The following is a 21,449-nucleotide window of genomic DNA, read 5'->3' as shown; positions in this document are numbered from 1 at the left end:
TCCCGCCCACTCTTCTCCCGCCCACTCTGCTCTCTGCTCCTGCCTCCTGCTGTATGCAGCTGAGTGTGTCGGTACGTGGCCGGACTTGCGGGGCCCGGGAGGGTTAACAGTAAACTTACATTCCTCATCCTCACCCAGGGGCGGATCCAGAGCCTTGTCTCCGGAGGGGCGCTGCCAGAAAATAAGTTTTTTGGGGGGCAATTTATCAGGGCAATGGCTGATGTTGGCGCTTCAATCATCACGGCACCCTGGTTGTTATGGTGGCAGGATGATTGAAACACATTATTTATATTACTACATTGTTATATAAAATGAAATAGTTCAACTCACCATAATGCAGAATCAGTGGGAGCCCCGAGTGTGTCACTTGCCACCGTCGCCTGCCACCAGATGCAGATTGTAACTTGCCACGTCACCTGCCACAAGTTGCGCATTGTCCATTTGCCATGTCACCTGCCACACATTGCGGATTGTCCACTTTCCACGTCACCTGCCACACATTGCGGATTGTCCACTTGCCACAAGCTTCGGATTGTCACTTGCCACGTCAACTGCCACCCATTGTGGATTGTCCACTTGCCACATCACTTGCCATGTCACCTGCCACACGTTGCAGATTGTCCACTTGCCACATCACTTGCCACACATTGGGGATTGTCCACTTGCCACATCACCTGCCACACATTGCGGATTGTCCACTTGCCACGTCACCTGCCACAAGCTGCGGATTGTCACTTGCCACGTCACCTGCCACAAGTTGCAGATTGTCACTTGCCACGTCACCTGCCACCCATTGTGGAGTGTCCACTTGCCACGTCACTTGCCATGTCACCTGCCACACATTGCAGATTGTCCACTTGCCACGTCACTTGCCACACATTGCGGATTGTCCACTTGCCACGTCACCTGCCACACATTGTGGATTGTCCACTTGCCACGTCACCTGCCACAAGTTGCGCATTGTCCACTAGCCACAAGTTGTGGATTGTCCACTTGCCATGTCACCTGCCACACATTGCGGATTGTCCACTTGCCACGTCACCTGCCACAAGCTGTGGATTGTCACTTGCCACATCACCTGCCACAAGTTGCAGATTGTCATTTGCCACGTCACCTGACGCCCATTGTGGATTGTCCACTTGCCACGTCACTTGGCGTGTCACCTGTCACACGTTGCAGATTGTCCACTTGCCACGTCACTTGCCACACATTGCGGATTGTCCACTTGCCATGTCACCTGCCACACATTGCGGATTGTCCACTTGCCACGTCACCTGCCATACATTGCGGATTGTCCACTTGCCATGTCACCTGCCACACATTGCGGATTGTCCACTTGCCACGTCACCTGCCATACATTGCGGATTGTCCACTTGCCATGTCACCTGCCACACATTGCGGATTGTCCACTTGCCACGTCACCTGCCACAAGTTGCGCATTGTCACTTGCCACAAGTTGCGGATTGTCAACTTGCCACAAGTTGCAGATTGTCACTTGCCAAGTCATCTGCCACACATTGCGGATAGTCCACTTGCCACATCATATGCCACAAGTTGCAGATTGTCACTTTCCTGCTAAGGTGGGGAATGGGGATTGTCACTTCCTGTGTCCCAGTCTGAGTCAGACAGCAGAGAGATGATGTAATCTCTCTGCTGCCTGCACAGTGAGTGAGGGCGGAACTGCCGGGATGCAGGGCGTACGCCAAGCGATGAGAGATGATGTCATCTCTCTGCTCTGCCACCCGCTGATTGGCCAGTCCACCCACTGAGCCTCCCAGCTGGCAGCTTCCCATCCGTTCTCTCACCCATCCGCTGAGCCACCCAGCTGGGTCCGCTCGCACAGTCAGTGTGACTGTATGAGCACCAAGTGGATGGGCAGCTCACCTGCCACCCGCTCACTTGCACGCCGACTCATCGGCTGTGGGCCTCATAGCGCCCACGTGGGTGGCTATGGTGGTAGTTCCGTCACTGTATATATATATATATATATAATATATTTAAGCAGAGGCTCCTGGAGAATAAAATGGTTGTTGTTGCAATTTTTTTTATGTCACGCGATATTAGCGCAGCGGTTTACCAACCGCAAATTTTCAGGAAAAAATACACATTAATGAATTTCAGTGCACACAAATACAATATAATACCCAATTTTTGGTAAAACATAAAAGATGATGTCAGGCTGAGTAAATAGCTAGCTAACATGTCATGGTTTAAAATTGTGTACGCCCATGGAACAGCGCCAAACTACTCTACCTAAAAATCTCCATACTGTAAGTGTGAATTTAAAAGCCTTTACAGGTTACCAGTTTAGAGTTAAACAGGAGGTCTGGTGCTAGAATTATTGTCCTTGTTTTGATGTTTGTGACAACACCTCACATGCAATCACTGTCAACGTAAGTGTGCGGTACCTACATTTGTGTGTATGCAGGGGGGGGCACTTTAGATTTGTATTTTTTTATAATTATTTGTTTTATTAAATTCTTTTACACTGTACCTTTATTTTATTTTTTGGATCAACTTACTGCTATCATGAAGGATAAACAACATCCCTTGTGATAGCAAAGGCCATGACAGGTCCCCTTTATGGAGAGATCTGGGGTCTATAAAACCCCAAATCTCTCCTCTGGCCTTCAAAGAATCTGCTCAAATTGAGATCACTTTGATCAGATGCTTTCACAAGCTGGTAATGACTTGTTTACATCAGACCAAAATCGAAAGTGATTAAATCCTCATGGATTCCGGTTTCTGGCATCACACAGTGGGAGCAGCAACATCAAGTCCTCTCACTGTGTCCGGGGAAGACAATGCCACCGGACGCATCCTTACCAGGCTCCCCAGTGGGACAGAACAGCTCGGTAAAGGCGACCGCTGGAGGAGGGGGACCCCCTTCTGCCTGCTGTAAAAGTGGTCCAGGCGGCAGTATAGCCACTCTGATCACTTTTGCCATGTAGGGAACCACTGACAGAAAAAAATTATACCGCAACCATTGCTGCAGCCATGCCTGAGATATCACCCTTCCCATCCAAGGATGTATGGGTACATTCTAAGGATGGGAATCGGTTAAGAATACTTGCCATTAGCCTGTACTACCACTTTAATATTAACTTATGACCCCAACACTGAAAATATAATGACAGTTTGACATATACTGTATGTTTTTATTTTCCTTCTGTGATTACAATTCGGATTGAACTTTGGAATGATGAGGTTATTTATACGTTTTCAGTGTTAATTTTATAAAGATTTTACAAAAAATGTATTAAAAATATTTTCTTCTAGGATGCACACTTTGTCCCAATGGCTGGTTGGGGCACAGAGAGAACTGTTATTACTTTTCATCTGGAGGAGATGTCAGAACATGGAATGAGAGCCGGGAAGTGTGTGAAGAGATGGGAGCCGATCTACTGGTCATAGAGGACCAGGAACAGCAGGTATGATATAACATGGAAATACATAGTATAGATACAACAGATGTAGGGGGTTTAGTGCAAGAACACTCAGGTGATATTTAGTCACACTACTAAAATCTCTTATGTCTAAGCCCCTGTTCACACTAGTATGATTTCAGATGTGACTACTGTTGAACAGTATCGCATGACAATGGAAATCACATTATTTTCAATAGTGAGCCTTCACATCAATGCAGCAGAGCTGCAGTGCATTTATGGAAAAAGTACAGGCAGGGTGTATCATGAAATCAGTGGGCCCATGTGCAAGATCCAAAGTGGGCCCTAGGCATTGATGAAAACAAAGAATGGGCATGGTTTAAATTGCTCTAAATATTGGGCGTGGCTTAACCACTTGCCTACCGGGCACTTTTACCCCCTTTCTGCCCAGGCCAATTTTCAGCTTTCAGCGCTGTCACACTGTGAATGACAATTGCGCATCATGCAACACTGTACCCAAATAAAATTGTTATAATTTTTTCACACAAATAGGGCTTTCTTTTGATGGTATACCCAGGGCTTTTTTTCAGCAGGAACTAGGGGGAACTCAGTTCCACCACCTCTGTCTCAGGTCTTCTGCTCCCTGCTCACCACTATCACTTGGTAACACTGAAGTCCAGCTTTTGCATTTACAAGTGACAGCTTATCTCCCAGTAGCTCCCACAGGTCAGATCTCCTGCACAGATCCCACTGAGTGCCGGACAGGGACAAGGGAGATACAGAACAGGTGCCCAGGGTTCATAGGCAGGAGAGGGTACGTGGTAGGCTGCACCCTCTGCGGTCTCCATTTTTTCCCTGGTGACCAGTTGTTGATGCTCCTACTGCATAATCTCCCTTGCAAGTGACTGCAGTATAGTATAGTATGCTGGGAGGTACTACAGCCGGATAGGTGTTTCAGCTTAATATTGCAACAAAGGTAAGATATATGACAGATGGTGGAGCTTTTAAGGGGGGGGAGAAGATGAGTGGAGGGAAGGGGTTTGTATGCAGAGGGAAGAGCTACTATTTGATGCCATTTGGCAGGTATGTGAGTGTGGCGGGCATGGTTGAGTTCCTGCACCTATTCTCTGAGAAAAAAAGCCCTGGGTATACCACTTAAGGACTAGCCTCGTTTTGAGATGTTGATGTTTACATGTTTAAAACCATTTTTTTTGCTAGAAAATTACTTAGAACCCCCAAACATTATATATTGTTTTTTTTCTAACACCCTAGAGAATAAAATGGTGGTCATTGCAATACTTTTTTTTCACACCGTATTTGCGCAGCGGTCTTATAAGCACACTTTTTTTTTACAACAATTCACTTTTTTTAATTCAAAAATAAGACAGCAGTAAAGTTAGCCCAATTTTATTTTTATATTGTGAAATATAATGTTACGCCAAGTAAATTGATACCCAGCATGTCACGCTTCAAAATTGCACCCGCTCGTGGAATGGCATCAAACTTTTACCCTTAAAAATCTCCATAGGCGACGTTTAAAAAATTCTACAGGTTGCATGTTTTGAGTTACAGAGGAGATCTAGGGCTAGAATTATTGCTCTCGCTCTACCGATCGCTGCGATACCTCACATGTGTGGTTTGACCACAGTTTTTCATATGCGGGCGCTACTCATGTATGCATTCGCTTCTGTGCGCGAGCTTGTCATTTTTATTTATTTTACTTGATTTTATTTATTTTTTCACTGTTTTTTTTTTTTTTTTTAATTTGGGTCACGTTTATTCCTATTACAAGGAATGTAAACATCCCTTGTAATAGAAAAAAGCATGACAGGACCTCTTAAATATAGGATCTGGGGTCAAAAATTCCTCAGATCTCATATTTAGACTTAATGCAATAAAAAAAAAAATATATATAATTTAAAAAAATTAAAAAAATAAATTGACCCTTTAAGAGCTATTGGCAGAAGTGACGTTTTAACGTCGCTTCCGCCCTGCAGTGTCATGGAGATAGGTGGGGGCCATCTACATCTCACTGGTCTACATGTAAGCCCAGGGGACAAACGCGATAACCTCCGTCGCTGCCGACGGCTCCGGTAAGCGGTGGAGGGCACCGAATCGCAGCGGGAGGGGGGTGGCAGTCTCACGGTCAATCCGCCGCAGAGACCACCATTATCGTAAACACGACCGGCTCCTGAAAAGATGGATACCTCGGTTGTGGCAGCAGCTGCTGCCGTTACCGAGATATCCATCTTTAAAGTGCCGACGTATATGTACAGGAGCCGGTCGGTAAGTGGTTAATCACTACTGTGGTTTTTATATTTTGCTAAATAAGCGAAAAAAGACCAAACATTTTGGGAAAAAAGTTTTTCAGAGTTTGTTATAAAATTTTGCAAACAGTTAATTTTTCTCCTTTACTGATGTACGCTGATGAGGCTGCACTGATGGACACTGATAGGTGGCACTGATGCGCACTGTTGGGGCTGCACTGATAATCAGTACCCTGATTATCAGTGTACATGTCCCTTTTACACAAGTCGGTTATCAGCTCTCCTCTCCTCTGACAATAACCGGCTTGTGTTTACATCGTCATCAGCTGTGATTGGACACAGCTGATCGTGTGGTAAAGGGCTGCTGTTATTGGCCCTTTACTAAGGACACAGCAATCACAAAGAGCGCCACACGTGTGCCGCAGTGGGCGCAATAACGGGAGGACGTCATATGACGCCCTCCCAGAACTGGCCGACCATGCTGTAGCCGTCATTTGACTATAGTGAGGTCAGAAAGTGGTTAAAGAGGATGTGGTTAAATACAGTCTGAGATTACTTAGATACTGTAGTGCAGAATGTGGTGATGTTAAATAGGGAATGTACAATGCAGAGCGTATGGCGGTAGGTAGTATGTGCAGGAGAGGAGTGTGAAGTGTATGGAGGTGGGTATTATGTGCAGGAGAGGAGTGTGGAGTGTATGGAGGTGGGTAGTATGTACAGGAGAGGAGTGCAAAGTGTATGGAGGTGGATAGTATGTGCAGGAGAGGAGTGTGGAGTGTATGGAGGTGGGTAGTATGTGCAGGAGAGGAGTGTGGAGTGTATGGAGGTGGGTAGTATGGCTAGGGTTGCCACCTTATCGCTTTAAAGCCGAACACTTTGCTTTAATTACACTCAGAACCTGTGTCAATTAATATGTGTTCAGTTTTAAAGGGATGAGGTGGCAACCCTATGTATGGAGGTTGGTAGTATGTGCTGGGAGAGGAGTGCAGAGTATATGGCGATGGGTAGTATGTACAGGAGAGGAGTGTGGAATGTATGAAGGTGCGTAGTATGTGCAGGAGAGGAACATGGAGTGTACAACGGTGGGTAGTATGTGCAGGCAGGGCCGGACTGGGAATGAAAACCAGCCCTGCAAAAAATGTCATACCAGCCCCATAGCATTATTATACCAGCCCAACATCATAACGTCATTATTTCCTTGTTCATGAAAGGGAAAACCATGCATTTTAAAGCACAAGAGTGCATTTTATATATATACCATATTTATCGGCGTATAACACGCACCTCAAGTTTAGGAGGGAATTTTAAGGAAAAAAAACTTTTAGGAGGGAAGTTTCAGGAAAAAAAAAACTTACATTAAAATGCCCATCAATGCAGCCTTATCTGTCCATCTGCAGCCTTTTCAGTGTCAGTGCAGCCTTTTCAGTGTCAGTGCAGCCTTGCCCCAGTGCAGCCTTGTCAGTGCAGCCTTGTCAGTGCAGCCTTGCCCCAGTGCAGCTTTGCCCCAGTCCAGCCATGTCAGTGCAGCTTTGTGCACTCGCCGCCGACATACACAGCCGTGGGTAGATTCAAATATGGCGCCGAGACTGCAGGGATTCGTCGGAGCCGAGATACACATACCCGAGTGTTCTCGGCTTTTTTCGGCGCCGCTCACAGTCACGCCCAGTCCCGCCCTATGATGGACATAACACAGGTCCAAGGGGCGGGACTGGGTGTGACGGCGGCGCCGAAAAAAGCCGAGAACACTCGGGTATGTGTATCTCGGCTCCGACTAATCCCTGCAGTCTCGGTGCCATATTTGAATCTACCCACGGCTGTGTATGTCGGCGGCGACCGCGGCAATTGCCACGATCGCTCCGATGACACAAAATCGGCGGGGATCGGCCTATAACACGCACCCATGATTTTCCCCTGATTTTCAGAGGAAAAAAATGCATGTTATATGCCGATAAATACGGTATATATATAATGTATGTGTATATATATATATATATATATATATATATATATACCGTATTTATCGGCGTATAACACGCACATTCATTTTAAGAGGGAAGTTTCAGGAAAAAAACCTACATTTTAAATAAGAAACTTTGAAGCAAAATAAGAGTCAGTGCCCATCTGCAGCCTGACCATTGCCATCAATGCAGCCTGATCAATGCCCAACTGCAGCCTCACCATTGCCATCAATGCAGCAGCCTCACCATTGTGATCAATGCAGCAGCCTCACCATTGCCATCAGTGCAGCCTGATCGAACAGAACAGTGGTCCAATGGCGGCCCAGGAGACGGGGCTTCCTATTACAGAGGCCGCCAAGTAAACAGGAGATTCTCACTGTATGTAATCTGACGGCGCTCATCCCGCCCTCCTCTCTGTCCCCTCTGAGGCAGCTAAAATTGAAGTATTGGCGTATAACACGCACACACTATTTGCACCCGATTTTTATGGTAAAAAAGTGAGTGTTATACGCCAATAAATACAGTATGTGTGTGTGTGTGTGTGTGTGTGTGTGTGTGTATAGGGCTGACCTCCTCGCAGGTACACTGCGCAGGGCTCAGTTAGATGGCTCAAGGTTTGTGACTCTGGTTTTATCCTATAGTCTTCTCTCTACAGTCCACACATGTTTTACTTCTCCCATGACCCCCATCCTGGTGGCACTCCTACTCTTGACACCTCTCCAGACTCCCCCTCAGAGACTGCAGAAATTATATAAGACAAGAGATGGTCAGAGGTTGCGAACATGGTACAAGAGATGGTTAGAGACTGAGGACAGGATACAAGAGATGGCTAGAGACTGTGGGCATGATACAAGAGATGGCTAGAGACTGAGGACATGATACAAGAGATGGATAGAGACTGAGGACATGATACAAGAGATGGTCAGAGACTGAGGACATGTCACTTTCACCTCACTGTGACCACCAATTGCAGCCTCTCTGTGCCCACCACTGCAGCCTCTCTGTGCCCACCACTGCAGCCTCTCTGTGCCCACCAATTGCAGCCTCTCTCTGCCCACCAATTGCAGCCTCTCTGTGCCCACCAATTGCAGCCTCTCTGTGCCCACCAATTGCAGCCTCTCTGTGCCCACCAATTGCAGCCTCTGTGTGCCCACCGTTGCAGCCTCTGTGTGCCCACCATTGCAGCCTCTGTGTGCCCACCATTGCAGCCTCTGTGTGCCCACCATTGCAGCCTCTGTGTGCCAGCCATTGCAGACTCTGTGTGCCCATTACAGCCTATGTGTGCCCACCAATTGCAGCCTCTTTGATCCCACCAATGCAGCCTCTCTGTGCCACCCAATTGCAGCCTCTGTGTGCCCACCAATACAGCCTCTGTGTGCCAGCCATTGCTGCCTCTGTGTGCCAGCCATTGCTGCCTCTGTGTGCCAGCCATTGCTGCCTCTGTGTGCCCACCATTACAGCCTCTGTGTGCCCACCATTGCAGCCTCTGTGAGCCAGCCAATGCAGCTTCTGTGTGCCAGCCATTGCAGCCTCTTTGTTCCCACCATTGCAGCCTCTGTGTACCCATTACAGCCTCTGTATGCCCATTACAGCCTATGTGTGCCCACCAATTGCAGCCTCTTTGATCCCACCAATGTAGCCTCTCTGTGCCACCCAATTGCAGCCTCTGTGTACCCACCATTACAGCCTCTGTGTGCCAGCCATTGTTGACTCTGTGTGCCAGCCATTGCTGCCTCTGTGTGCCCACCATTACAGCCTCTGTGTTCCCACCATTGCAGCCTCTGTGTACCCATTACAGCCTCTGTATGCCCATTACAGCCTATGTGTGCCCACCAATTGCAGCCTCTTTGATCCCACCAATGTAGCCTCTCTGTGCCACCCAATTGAAGCCTCTGTGTACCCACCATTACAGCCTCTGTGTGCCAGCCATTGCTGCCTCTGTGTGCCAGCCATTGCTGCCTCTGTGTGCCCACCATTACAGCCTCTGTGTTCCCACCATTGCAGCCTCTGTGAGCCAGACAATGCAGCTTCTGTGTGCCAGCCATTGCAGCCTCTGTGTGCCCACCATTGCAGCCTGTGTGTGCCAGCCATTGCAGCCTGTGTGTGCCAGCCATTGCAGCCTGTGTGTGCCAGCCATTGCAGCCTGTGTGTGCCAGCCATTGCAGCCTTTGAGTGCCCACCATTGCAGCATCTGTGTGCCCGCCATTGCAGCCTCTGTGTGCCAGCCATTGCAGCCTCTGTGTGCCAGCCATTGCAGCCTCTGTGTGCCCGCCATTACAGCCTCTGTGTGCCAGCCATTGCAGTCTCTGTGTGCCAGCCATTGCATGACTATAGTATAACAGATGTTACATACCCACTGCTTTACCCAGCCAACCCAACTCCATCTCTCTTACCCTTTTTTCCCATTAAAGGAGACCACACCATTTTGGAGTAATTATTGGCCGTAGCAGCCCCTTTATTAACACAATCAATTAAATTAACATATTTGAAACAACATCTGTTAAACCTCAACTGGTCACGTTGGTCTATGCAGGACATCCCCCCCCCCCCCCAGCATCAACATAACGATCCTCACCATGCATTGCGTTACCTTTAACTGAAAATAGGCCTCCAGCTGACATATTAGCTCGGAGACAACCAAACCACTGACCGCAGTGCACCCTTTCACCAAATTCCAGCTAAGTAACATTAGCTGGAATACCACTAACGGGCCCATACTACCTATGAGTCCCGCATTCACCTTATTTGGGGGGGGGTTTCTTCCTTCACCTGCAAAGACCAACACCCACCAACTGCCACGACATCCTATAAACAGACCTCTGTAAAGAAAAAACATGTTACAAATATACAACCCAAACCTATTCCAGGAAGGGAGGGTGGGAAGCTGTCTCCTCCGCTCACACTGACGCTGGGGAGGGACCTCCTTTCTTTCCTGCCGACTCCTCCTATTACTCCCTATTCCCCAATCATATCCCCTCTTACATTATTCCCTGTACCCCTGTTAACCCAGTCATGCAAGCCCTACGTTTTATTACTTTTGGGCATAACTCCGGGCTTCTCTGCCTCTGGGTGCCCACCATTGCAGCCTCTGTGCCTACAAATTGCAGCCTCACCATTTCCTGGATCACACACAGCAGCCGATGTATGGCGCGGAGCTGGGTCTGTGTGTGTAAGGCAGCACTGTAACAATGTCCCGCCCCTCTAGACCGGCTCATGTGATAGGCGGAACACTGATTCAATCAGTGTTCCATCTAGAAGACTATGACACGAGCCGGTCTAGGGGGGCAGGACCTTGTTACAGTGCCACCTTACACACACAGACCCAGCCTAGTGCCATACAAGAAGAGGAGATGGAGGACAGAGGGAGGGGGAGCACTGCAGCCACCGCTCAAAGTGGCCGGTATCCCGGTAGGCCAGTCCGGCCCTGTGTGCAGGAGAGGAGTGCGGAGTGTATTGCGGTGTGTAGTATGTTCAGGAGAGGAATATGGAGTGTATGACGGTGGGTAGTATGTGCAGGAGAGAAGTGCAGAGTGTATGTATGTGGGTAGTATGTGCAGGAGAGGAGTGTGGAGTGTATGGCGGTGGGTAGTATGTACAGGAGAGGAGTGCAGAGTGTAGTATGTGAAAAGTGTAAAGAGAAACCTTGTGCCAAACAATATTTTAAAAATAATAGCTTATATTTAAAGCTGCTCCCCAAAACTGCTCCCCAAAACATTGAACTAGGCACTGTGCAATTTGGATAATGGGTGATTAGGGGCGCTAAGTGAATCTATTAGGTTCCATATATATATACATATATATATATATATATATATATATATATATATATATATATACAGTGGGGACGGAAAGTATTCAGACCCCCTTAAATATTGCAGCCATTTGCTAAAATCATTTAAGTTCATTTTTTCCCTCATTAATGTACACACAGCACCCCATATTGACTGAAAAACACAGAATTGTTGACATTTTTGCAGGTTTATTAAAAAAGAAAAACAGTCTGAGGCTGTGGAACTCTGTGTAAGTGGAACTGGTATAAGTAGTGATAAAAAACCAGAGAACAAGTCTTGCTTTTTGTTTGCTGGGTTGCATTTTTGGGGTTTTTTCCTTTTAGTTTTTCGATCACCTTTTCTGTCACTTTTTAAATAGCTTTTTTTTTTTTTTTCTCTGGTTCCTTCAGTCTATCAATTAAGGGGGGTGATTAATTGCTCACAGGTGCCTATATAACTGTGTGTAGAACTCAGTCTGAGCGTGCTCAGTCTGAGGCTGTGGAACTCTGTGTAAGTGGAACTGGTATAAGTGGTGATAAAAAACCAGAGGGAGAGTGAACAAGTCTTGCTTTTTGTTTGCTGGGTTTGCTGGGTTGCATTTTTGGGGCTTTTTCCTTTTAGTTTTTCAATCACCTTTTCTGTCACTTTTTAAATAGCTTTTTTTTTTCTCTGGTTCCTTCAGTCTATCAATTAAGGGGGGTGGTTAATTGCTCACATGTGCCTATATAACTGTGTGTAGAACTCAGTCTGAGCGTGCTCAGTCTGAGGCTGTGGAACTCTGTGTAAGTGGAACTGGTATAAGTGGTGATAAAAAACCAGAGGGAGAGTGAACAAGTCTTGCTTTTTGTTTGCTGGGTTTGCTGGGTAGCATTTTTGGGGCTTTTTCCTTTTAGTTTTTCAATCACCTTTTCTGTCACTTTTTAAATAGCTTTTTTTTTTTTTTTTTTCTCTGGTTCCTTCAGTCTATCAATTAAGGGGGGTGGTTAATTGCTCACAGGTGCCTATATAACTGTGTGTAGAACTCAGTCTGAGTGTGCTCAGTCTGAGGCTGTGGAACTCTGTGTAAGTGGAACTGGTATAAGTGGTGAGTTAAAAACCAGAGTTTAAAATAGGAGGTTATAACAGGGGTCATAGTACCTGTGTAGTGTGAGTACCTGAGTGTTTTCTGAGTAGTGTGTGTGGATCGTTAGTACCTGTGTATTGTGTACTGTATACTTGAGTATTGCGAGTGCACGTAGGTCTGCGACTGTTCTGCGATTGCACGTAGGTCTGTGAGTACCTGTGTATTGTCTTGTTGTGTACCTGTGTATTGTCTTGAGTATTAGTGCCAGGAAGCTAGCTGTTAGGTAATTTGGACAGGGTAAAATCCCCGAATCCTCACTAAATTTAATAGGTACGATGCCCGGCGGGTGTGGAGAGGCGACTTTTTGTACATCTTGCCGCATGTATGCGTTCCTTGATCATCCGATCGAGGGGGAATACTGCTGTGCAAAATGTAAGTACATTGTTTCCCTGGAAGCCCAGGTTCTGAATCTGGGGAAGCAACTGTCAGCACTGAAAAGTCCCTCTATACTAAAGGAGAGCCAGGAACGTACACGGCAGGTGCCGGCAGGGGCCAGCACAGAGACGGGTGGAGACAAAGAGGTGCAGGCACTAGCAAAGAGTAGATGGGTTACAGTCAGGAGGGGTAGAGGGGGAAGTGCCAGAGAGGCCGATCCAGGACTGGAGCATCCCAATAAGTACGCTCCATTGAGTGACATTGGTGAGACCAGTCAGGGACCAGCACGGCTGGAGCTGAGGGACTCTCCTAGCTACCAGGGGAAGAACTCCTCCAGTGAGAGTGGGGGGGGGGCAGCAAAGAGAAAGGAAAGACAGATTCTGGTGGTAGGGGACTCAATTCTTAGAAGGACAGAGAGGGCAATCTGTAACCAAGACCTGAAGCGCCGAACAGTATGTTGTCTACCAGGCGCTCGGGTTCGGCACATCATGGATCTTGTGGACAGATTACTGGGAGGGGCTGGGGAAGACCCGGCTGTCATGGTGCACGTTGGCACCAATGACAAAGTCAGAGGCAGATGGAGTGTCCTAAAGAACGATTTTAGGGACTTAGGAGCTAAATTGAGGAAAAGGACCTCCAAGGTAGTATTCTCAGGAATACTACCGGTACATCGAGCCACACCAGAAAGGCAGAGGGAGATTAGGGAAGTAAACAAGTGGCTGAAGAGCTGGTGTAGTAAGGAGGGGTTTGGGTTCCTGGAGGACTGGGCCGACTTCTCAGTCGGTAACCGGTACTATAGAAGGGACGGACTGCACCTAAATGAGGAGGGTGCAGATCTGCTGGGAAGGAAGATGGCCAAAAAGTTAGAGGGGTTTTTAAACTAGGCGATGGGGGGGAGGGTCCAGAGACAGAGATAGCCAGCGTGGAAGATATTCCAGAGGGTAGTATTGAGGGCATTAGTGGTAGGTTAACCAAACCACAAAAACAGAAGGTGAGTATAGTAGCAAGTCCTAGTTGCAATCTTGAAACGTCCAATACGAGGACAATATGCGACTGGTCTAAACTATGTGGCATGTTCACCAATGCCAGGAGCATGGCGGACAAGATGGGTGAACTAGAGATACTGTTGTACAAGGAGGATTTGGATTTTGTGGGAATTTCAGAGACCTGGTTCAACAGCTCTCATGATTGGCTGGCAAACATTCAAGGGTATACCCTATACCGCAAGCATAGAGAGGGTAAAAAAGGGGGAGGGGTATGCCTATATATCAAGAATAATGTACAAGCGAATGTGAGAGATGACATCACTGAGGGAGCTAGAGAGGAGGTGGAATCCTTATGGGTAGAGCTCCAAAGGGATGAAGCTAAGGGGAAAATAATACTGGGAGTATGCTATAGGCCCCCTAACCTGAGGGAGGAATTGGAGACTGATCTCCTATCACAAATTGGATTAGCAGCAAGGATGGGAAGTGTTATCATAATGGGGGATTTTAATTATCCAGACATAGACTGGGCGGAGGGAACCGCGCATTCATTTAAGGCTCGCCAGTTCCTTAATGTCTTGCAGGACAGTTTTATGGGTCAGATGGTAGACGCACCAACTAGAAATAAAACATTACTGGATCTACTGATTACCAACAATACAGACCTGATCACGTATGTGGAAATACGGGGCAATTTAGGTAACAGCGATCACAGGTCAATTAGTTTCAGTATAAATCACACAAATAGGAAACATGAAGGGAGCACAAAGACACTGAATTTCAAAAGAGCCAACTTCCCTAAACTACAAACCTTGCTAAAAGGCATAAAATGGGATAAAATATTAGGAACAAAGAATACGGAGGAGAGATGGGTTTGCTTTAAGAGCATATTAAATAAGGGCATTAGCCAATGTATCCCATTGGGTAATAAATTTAAAAGAGCGAACAAAAATCCTGCATGGCTTAACTCCAATGTAAAAATGCATATAAAAGCAAAGGAGAAGGCCTTCAAAAAATACAGGGTTGAGGGATCATCCTCAGCATTCAGACTTTATAAAAAATGCAATAAGAAATGTAAGGGTGCAATTAGGACGGCTAAGATAGAACATGAAAGACACATAGTGGAGGAGAGCAAAAAAATCCCAAGAATTTCTTTAAGTATGTAAACAGTAAAAAAGGGAGGTCAGGCCATATTGGCCCCATAAAGAATGAGGAAGGACATCTGGTTACAAAGGATGGGGAGATGGCGAAGGTATTGAATTTATTCTTCTCCTCAGTCTTCACGAGTGAATCGGTGGGCTTCAGTAACCAAAACTGCAGTGTTTATCCTCATGACACAACACAGGAAGCACCTCCATGGTTAACAGAGGACAGAATTAAAATTAGACTTGAGAAACTTAACATTAATAAATCACCTGGACCAGATGGCTTGCATCCGAGGGTACTTAGGGAACTCAGTCAAGTGATTGCCAGACCGTTGTTTCTAATTTTTACAGTCTATTGACTGGAATGGTACCAGCTGATTGGAGAAAAGCCAATGTAGCACCAATATTTAAAAAGAGCCCAAAATACATCCCTAGGAATTACAGACCAGTTAGCCTAACATCAATAGTATGTAAACTCTTGGAGGGGATGATAAGGGACTATATACAAGATTTTAGTAATAAGAACGATATCATTAGCAGTAATCAGCATGGATTCATGAAGAATCGTTCTTGCCAAACCAATCTATTAACCTTCTATGAGGAGGTGAGTTGCCATCTAGATAAAGGAAGGCCCGTAGATGTGGTGTATCTGGATTTTGCAAAAGCATTTGACACAGTTCCCCATAAACGTTTACTGTACAAAATAAGGTCCGTTGGCATGGACCATAGGGTGAGTACATGGATTGAAAACTGGCTACAAGGGCGAGTTCAGAGGGTGGTGATAAATGGGGAGTACTCGGAATGGTCAAGGGTGGGTAGTGGGGTTCCCCAGGGTTCTGTGCTGGGATCAATCCTATTTAATTTGATTATAAACGACCTGGAGGATGGGATAAACAGTTCAATCTCTGTATTTGCAGACGATACTAAGCTAAGCAGGGCAATAACTTCTCCGCAGGATGTGGAAACCTTGCAAAAAGACCTGAACAAATGAATGGGGTGGGCGACTACATGACAAATGAGATTCAATGTAGAAAAATGTAAAATAATGCATTTGGGTGGCAAAAATATGAATGCAATCTATACATTGGGGGGGGAGAACCTCTGGGGGAATCTAGGATGGAAAAGGACCTGGGGGTCCTAGTAGATGATAGGCTTAGCAATGGCATGCAATGCCAAGCTGCTGCTAATAAAGCAAACAGAATATTGGCATGCATTAAAATGGGGATCAACGCAAGAGATAAAACGATAATTCTCCCACTCTACAAGGCTAGAGTATGCTGTCCAGTTCTGGGCACCAGTCCTCAGGAAGGATGTACTGGAAATGGAGCGAGTACAAAGAAGGGCAACAAAGCTAATAAAGGGTCTGGAGGATCTTAGTTATGAGGAAAGGTTGCAAGCACTGAACTTATTCTCTCTGGAGAAGAGACGCTTGAGAGGGGATATGATTTCAATTTACAAATACTGTACTGGTGACCCCACAATAGGGATAAAACTTTTTCGTAGAAGAGAATTTAATAAGACTCGTGGCCACTCATTACAATTAGAAGAAAAGAGGTTTAACCTTAAACTACGTAGAGGGTTCTTTACTGTAAGAGCGGCAAGGATGTGGAATTCCCTTCCACAGGCGGTGGTCTCAGCGGGGAGCATTGGATAGCTTCAAGAAACTATTAGATAATCACCTGAATGACCGCAACATACAGGGATATATAATGTAATACTGACACATAATCACACACATAGGTTGGACTTGATGGACTTGTGTCTTTTTTCAACCTCACCTACTATGTAACTATGTAACTATGTAACTATGAAATATCGCATGGTCCTAAGTATTCAGACCCTTTGCTCAGTATTTAGTAGAAGCACCCATTTGATCTAATACAGCCATGAGTCTTTTTGGGAAAGATGCAACAAGTTATTCACACCTGGATTTGGGGATCCTCTGCCATTCCTCTTTGCAGATCCTCTCCAGTTCTGTCAGTTTGGATGGTAAACGTTGGTGGACAGTCATTTTTAGGTTTCTCCAGAGATGCTCAATTGTGTTTAAGTCAGGGCTCTGGCTGGGCCATTCAAGAACAGTCACGGAGTTGTTGTGAAGCCACTCCTTCGTTATTTTAGCTGTGTGCTTAGGGTCATTGTCTTGTTGGAAGGTAAACCTTCGACCCAGTCTGAGGTCCTGAGCACTCTGGAGAAGGTTTTCGTCCAGGATATCCCTGCACTTGGCCGCATTCATCTTTCCCTCGATTGCAACCAGTCGTCCTGTCCCTGCAGCTGAAAAACACCCCCGCAACATGATGCTGTTACCACCATGCTTCACTGTTGGGAATGTATTGGGCAGGTGATGAGCAGTGCCTGGTTTTCTCCACACATACCGCTTAGAATTAAGGCCAAAAAGTTCTTGGTCTCATCAGACCAGAGAATCTTATTTCTCACCATCTTGGAGTCCTTCAGGTGTTTTTTAGCAAACTCCATGCAGGCTTTCATGTGTCTTGCACTGAGGAGAGGCTTCCGTCAGGCCACTCTGCCATAAAGCCCCGACTGGTGGAGGGCTGCAGTGATGGTTGACTTTCTACAACTTTCTCCCATCTCCCGACTGCATCTCTGGAGCTCAGCCACAGTGATCTTTGGGTTCTTCTTTACCTCTCTCACCAAGGCTCTTCTCCCCCGATAGCTAAGTTTGGCCGGACGGCCAGCTCTAGGAAGGGTTTTGGTCGTCCCAAACGTCTTTCATTTAAGGATTATGGAGGCCACTGTGCTCTTAGGAACCTTAAGTGCAGCAGAAATTTTTTTGTAACCTTGGCCAGATCTGTGCTTTGCCACAATTCTGTCTCTGAGCTCTTCAGGCAGTTCCTTTGACCTCATGATTCTCATTTGCTCTGACATGTACTGTGAGCTGTAAGGTCTTATATAGACAGGTGTGTGGCTTTCCTAATCAAGTCCAATCAGTATAATCAAACACAGCTGGACTCAAATGAAGGTGTAGAACCATCTGAAGGATGATCAGAAGAAATGGACAGCACCTGAGTTAAATATATGAGTGTCACAGCAAAGGGTCTGAATACTTTGGACCATGTGATATTTCAGTTTTTCTTTTTTAATAAATCTGCAAAAATGTCAACAATTCTGTGTTTTTCTGTCAATATGGGGTGCTGTGTGTACATTAATGAGGAAAAAAAATGAACTTAAATGATTTTAACAAATGGCTGCAATATAACAAAGAGTGAAAAGTTTAAGGGGGTCTGAATACTTTCTGTCACCACTGTGTGTGTGTGTGTGTATATATATATATATATATATATGTTACATAGTTAGTCAGGTTGAAAAAAGACACAAGTCCATCTACTTCAACCATAAAAATACATAAATAAATAAAAAATAATATCAAACAATCCCATATACCCAATCCTATACCCACAGTTGATCCAGAGGAAGGCGAAAAACCCAGCAAAGCATGATTCAATTTGTTACAGCAGGGGAAAAAATTCCTTCCTGACCCCCAAGAGGCAATCAGATTTTCTATAGATCAACTTTACCTATAAATGTTAGTACCAACTACCAAGTTATATTATGTACATTTAGGAAAGTATCCAGGCCTTTCTTAAAGCAATCTACTGAGCTGGCCAGAACCACATTTTCACAGCTCTTACTGTGAAGAAAGCAGTGGCAGCCCGTGCATTATGGTCGCACGGGCGCCACCCCCTCTCTCCTGCCACCCCCTCAATAGATAGATTCATGCAGTGCATGAATCTATCTATGGCCACCGCTGCCACCCTCTATTCAGGCGCCCGCACCCTTTTTGGGCGCAGGGCGCCTGAATTACAGCGGCGGGGGTGTTTTTGAAGCACCTGATTAGAGCCTTAGGCTCTAATAGGCGTCGAAAAAGGTGACCTGCGAGTGCCATGCTGGGCGCTCGCAGATCACTCAGCTGTGTTAGAAAAGCAAATGACTATTCACTTTCCTAACACTAAAACGCCTCTTCGCCATTTAGGTGCTCCGGTCTGTTACCTGTCACCTGATTGGCTGAAACGACAGGCGCCGCTATTGGACGCCTATCAGGAGGAGAGGACGGGAGATGAGGACGGCAGGAGACGCATGGAGGACCCCGCTCAACGCTGTCACCCGCTGCCCCACCAAGACAGGGTAAGTGCCGGGCAGACGGCGAGTGGGCAGGGGTTACACTGGAGGCATTCATAGACACACTGGCAGCATTTGATGGGCACACTGGCAGCATATGATGGGCACAATGGCAGCATTTAATGGGCACACTGGCAGCATATGATGGGCACACTGGCATCATTTGATGGGCACACTGGTAGCATATGATGGGCACACTGGCAGCATTTGATGGCACAGTGGCAGCGTTTGATGGGCACAGTGGCAGCATTTAATGGCACAGTGGCAGCGTTTAATGGGCACAGTGTCTGCAATTGAGGGCACAGTGGCAGCGTTTGATAGCACAGTGGCAGTGTTTGAGGGCACAGTGGCAGCGTTTGATGGGCAAAGACACAGCGTTTAATGGGCACAGTGGCAGCACTTGATGGGCACAAGTGGCTGCAATTGAGGGCACAGTGGCAGTGTTTGAGGCCACAGTGGCAGCATTTGATGGGCACAGTGGCAGTGTTTGATGGCACAGTGGCTGCAATTGATGATTTTTCTTCAAAATAGTTTTGTGCCCCCCCCAAAAATAATTTTGAGCACCAGCCACCACTGGAAGAAACCTTTCCGTATTTGGAGATGAAATCTCTTTTCCTCTAGGCGTAAAGAGTGTCCCCTTGTCCCCTGTGTTGACTTAAAGTGAATAACTCCACACCAAGTTCACTATATGGACCCCTTATATATTTGTACATGTTGATCATATCCTCCCTTATTAGAGAATAAATGCAGTTCCTCTAATCTTTCCCCATAGCTGAGCTCCTCCATCCCTCTTACCAGTTTGGTTGCCCTTCTCTGCACTTTCTCCAGTTCTCCGATATCCTTTTTGAGAACTGGTGCCCAAAACTGAACTGCATATTCCAGATGAGGTCTTACTAATGATTTGTACAGGGGGGAAAAATGATATCTCTCTCTCTCAAGAGTCCATACCTCTCTTAATACAAGAAAGGACTTTGCTCACTTTGGAAATTGCAGCTTAGCATTGCATGCTACTATTGAGCTTATCTACCAAAACTCCCAGATCCTTCTCTACTACGGATTCCCCCAGTTGTACTCCCACTAGTTTGTATGATGCATGCATATTCTTAGACCCCAAGTGCATAACTTTACATTTATCAACATTAAACCTCATCTGCCACATATTCGCCCCATTAGACAGAGCATTGAGGTCGGCTTGTAAATTGGAGACATCCTGTAAGGACGTTATACCACTGCATAGCTTGGTGTCATCTGCAAATGACGTAATTTCTGGTTCCTATTTTCCCCTGAAGCAGATATGATATCCCTGTATCAACACTAGTTGGGGAGGGGTCAGGACGGCAGGACAAGACATCTTAAAAGCTAAGGAGGATGCTCGTATCATCCCAGTACCACCCTGGTATAATCTGCTACATGTTCATCATAGAATGGTGCACTGACGCACCTGATATATGTGAGTAAGGCCCCTTTCACACTTATACGACTTCAAAGTCGCGCGATTTTACCGCGATTTCGCGGCCCCGATTTTGCCGCGATTTGCCGCGATTTTACCGCGATTTGGGAGCAGTACTACTCTGTATGACTTTGCCATGTTTTTGGCATTAACAAATGAAAACATACAGTAGTTGGTATGAATCATAAGGGGGAACTCCACGCCAAGTTTTAAATAAAAAAACTGGCGTGGGTTCCCCCCCAGGGGCATACCAGGCCCTTAGGTCTGGTATTGATTGTAAGGGGAACCCCCTCGCCGAAAAATCGGCGTGGGGGTCCCCCCAAAATCCATACCAGACCCTTATCTGAGCACGCAGCCCGGCCGGTCAGGAATGGGGGTGGGGACGAGCGAGCGCCCCCCCCTCCTGAACCGTACCAGGCCGCATGCCCGCAACGGACTTATATAGGCGGTGACCCCGCCCCCTTATGAGGTCACTGTCCCGGGGCATGCTGGGACTGTGCTGTCATAAGGGGGCGTGTAATCACCCGGTGACCACGCCTCCTAAAACGTCACAGTCCCAGCATGCCCAGGGACTGTGACGGCATAAGGGGGCGGGGTCACCGCCTATATAAGTCCGTTGCGGAGCGTTCAGAGACCATTCCAGCTGGAGAGAGCGTCGTGTCAACATCTCTGGAAGAAAAGAAGAAGGCAGAAGTCCGGACCACCGCTAGCAATTGAGCTGCAGAAGAAAGCGGAGGAGCCGGCAGAAGATCAGGACACCGGGAGGAGATGCCGGAGAGACCCCCGAAGTCGGAAGAGGACCCCCGAAGTCGGAAGAAGATCCCGGAGCTGCCTAATAAATTATTTTAAATACCTGTG

At 46.6% G+C, this 21,449-nt stretch overlaps 1 protein-coding gene across 2 annotated transcripts in view; it reads left to right on the top strand.

Annotated features, from left to right (window-relative positions):
* Nucleotides 1-21,449, top strand: part of LOC141105221 (killer cell lectin-like receptor subfamily B member 1B allele B) — a 208,721-nt gene that overhangs the window by 121,212 nt on the left and 66,060 nt on the right. For both annotated transcript variants that reach the window (XM_073595109.1, XM_073595108.1), the window contains exon 7: nucleotides 3,280-3,431. In XM_073595109.1, coding sequence (XP_073451210.1) covers nucleotides 3,280-3,431 — 152 coding nt within the window. The remainder of the gene's footprint in view (nucleotides 1-3,279; nucleotides 3,432-21,449) is intronic.

Source organism: Aquarana catesbeiana, linkage group LG08, assembly GCF_042186555.1.
Source record: "Aquarana catesbeiana isolate 2022-GZ linkage group LG08, ASM4218655v1, whole genome shotgun sequence".
In the NCBI taxonomy this organism is placed as follows: domain Eukaryota; kingdom Metazoa; phylum Chordata; class Amphibia; order Anura; family Ranidae; genus Aquarana; species Aquarana catesbeiana.
This window is presented reverse-complemented; position numbering and strand designations above follow the sequence as displayed.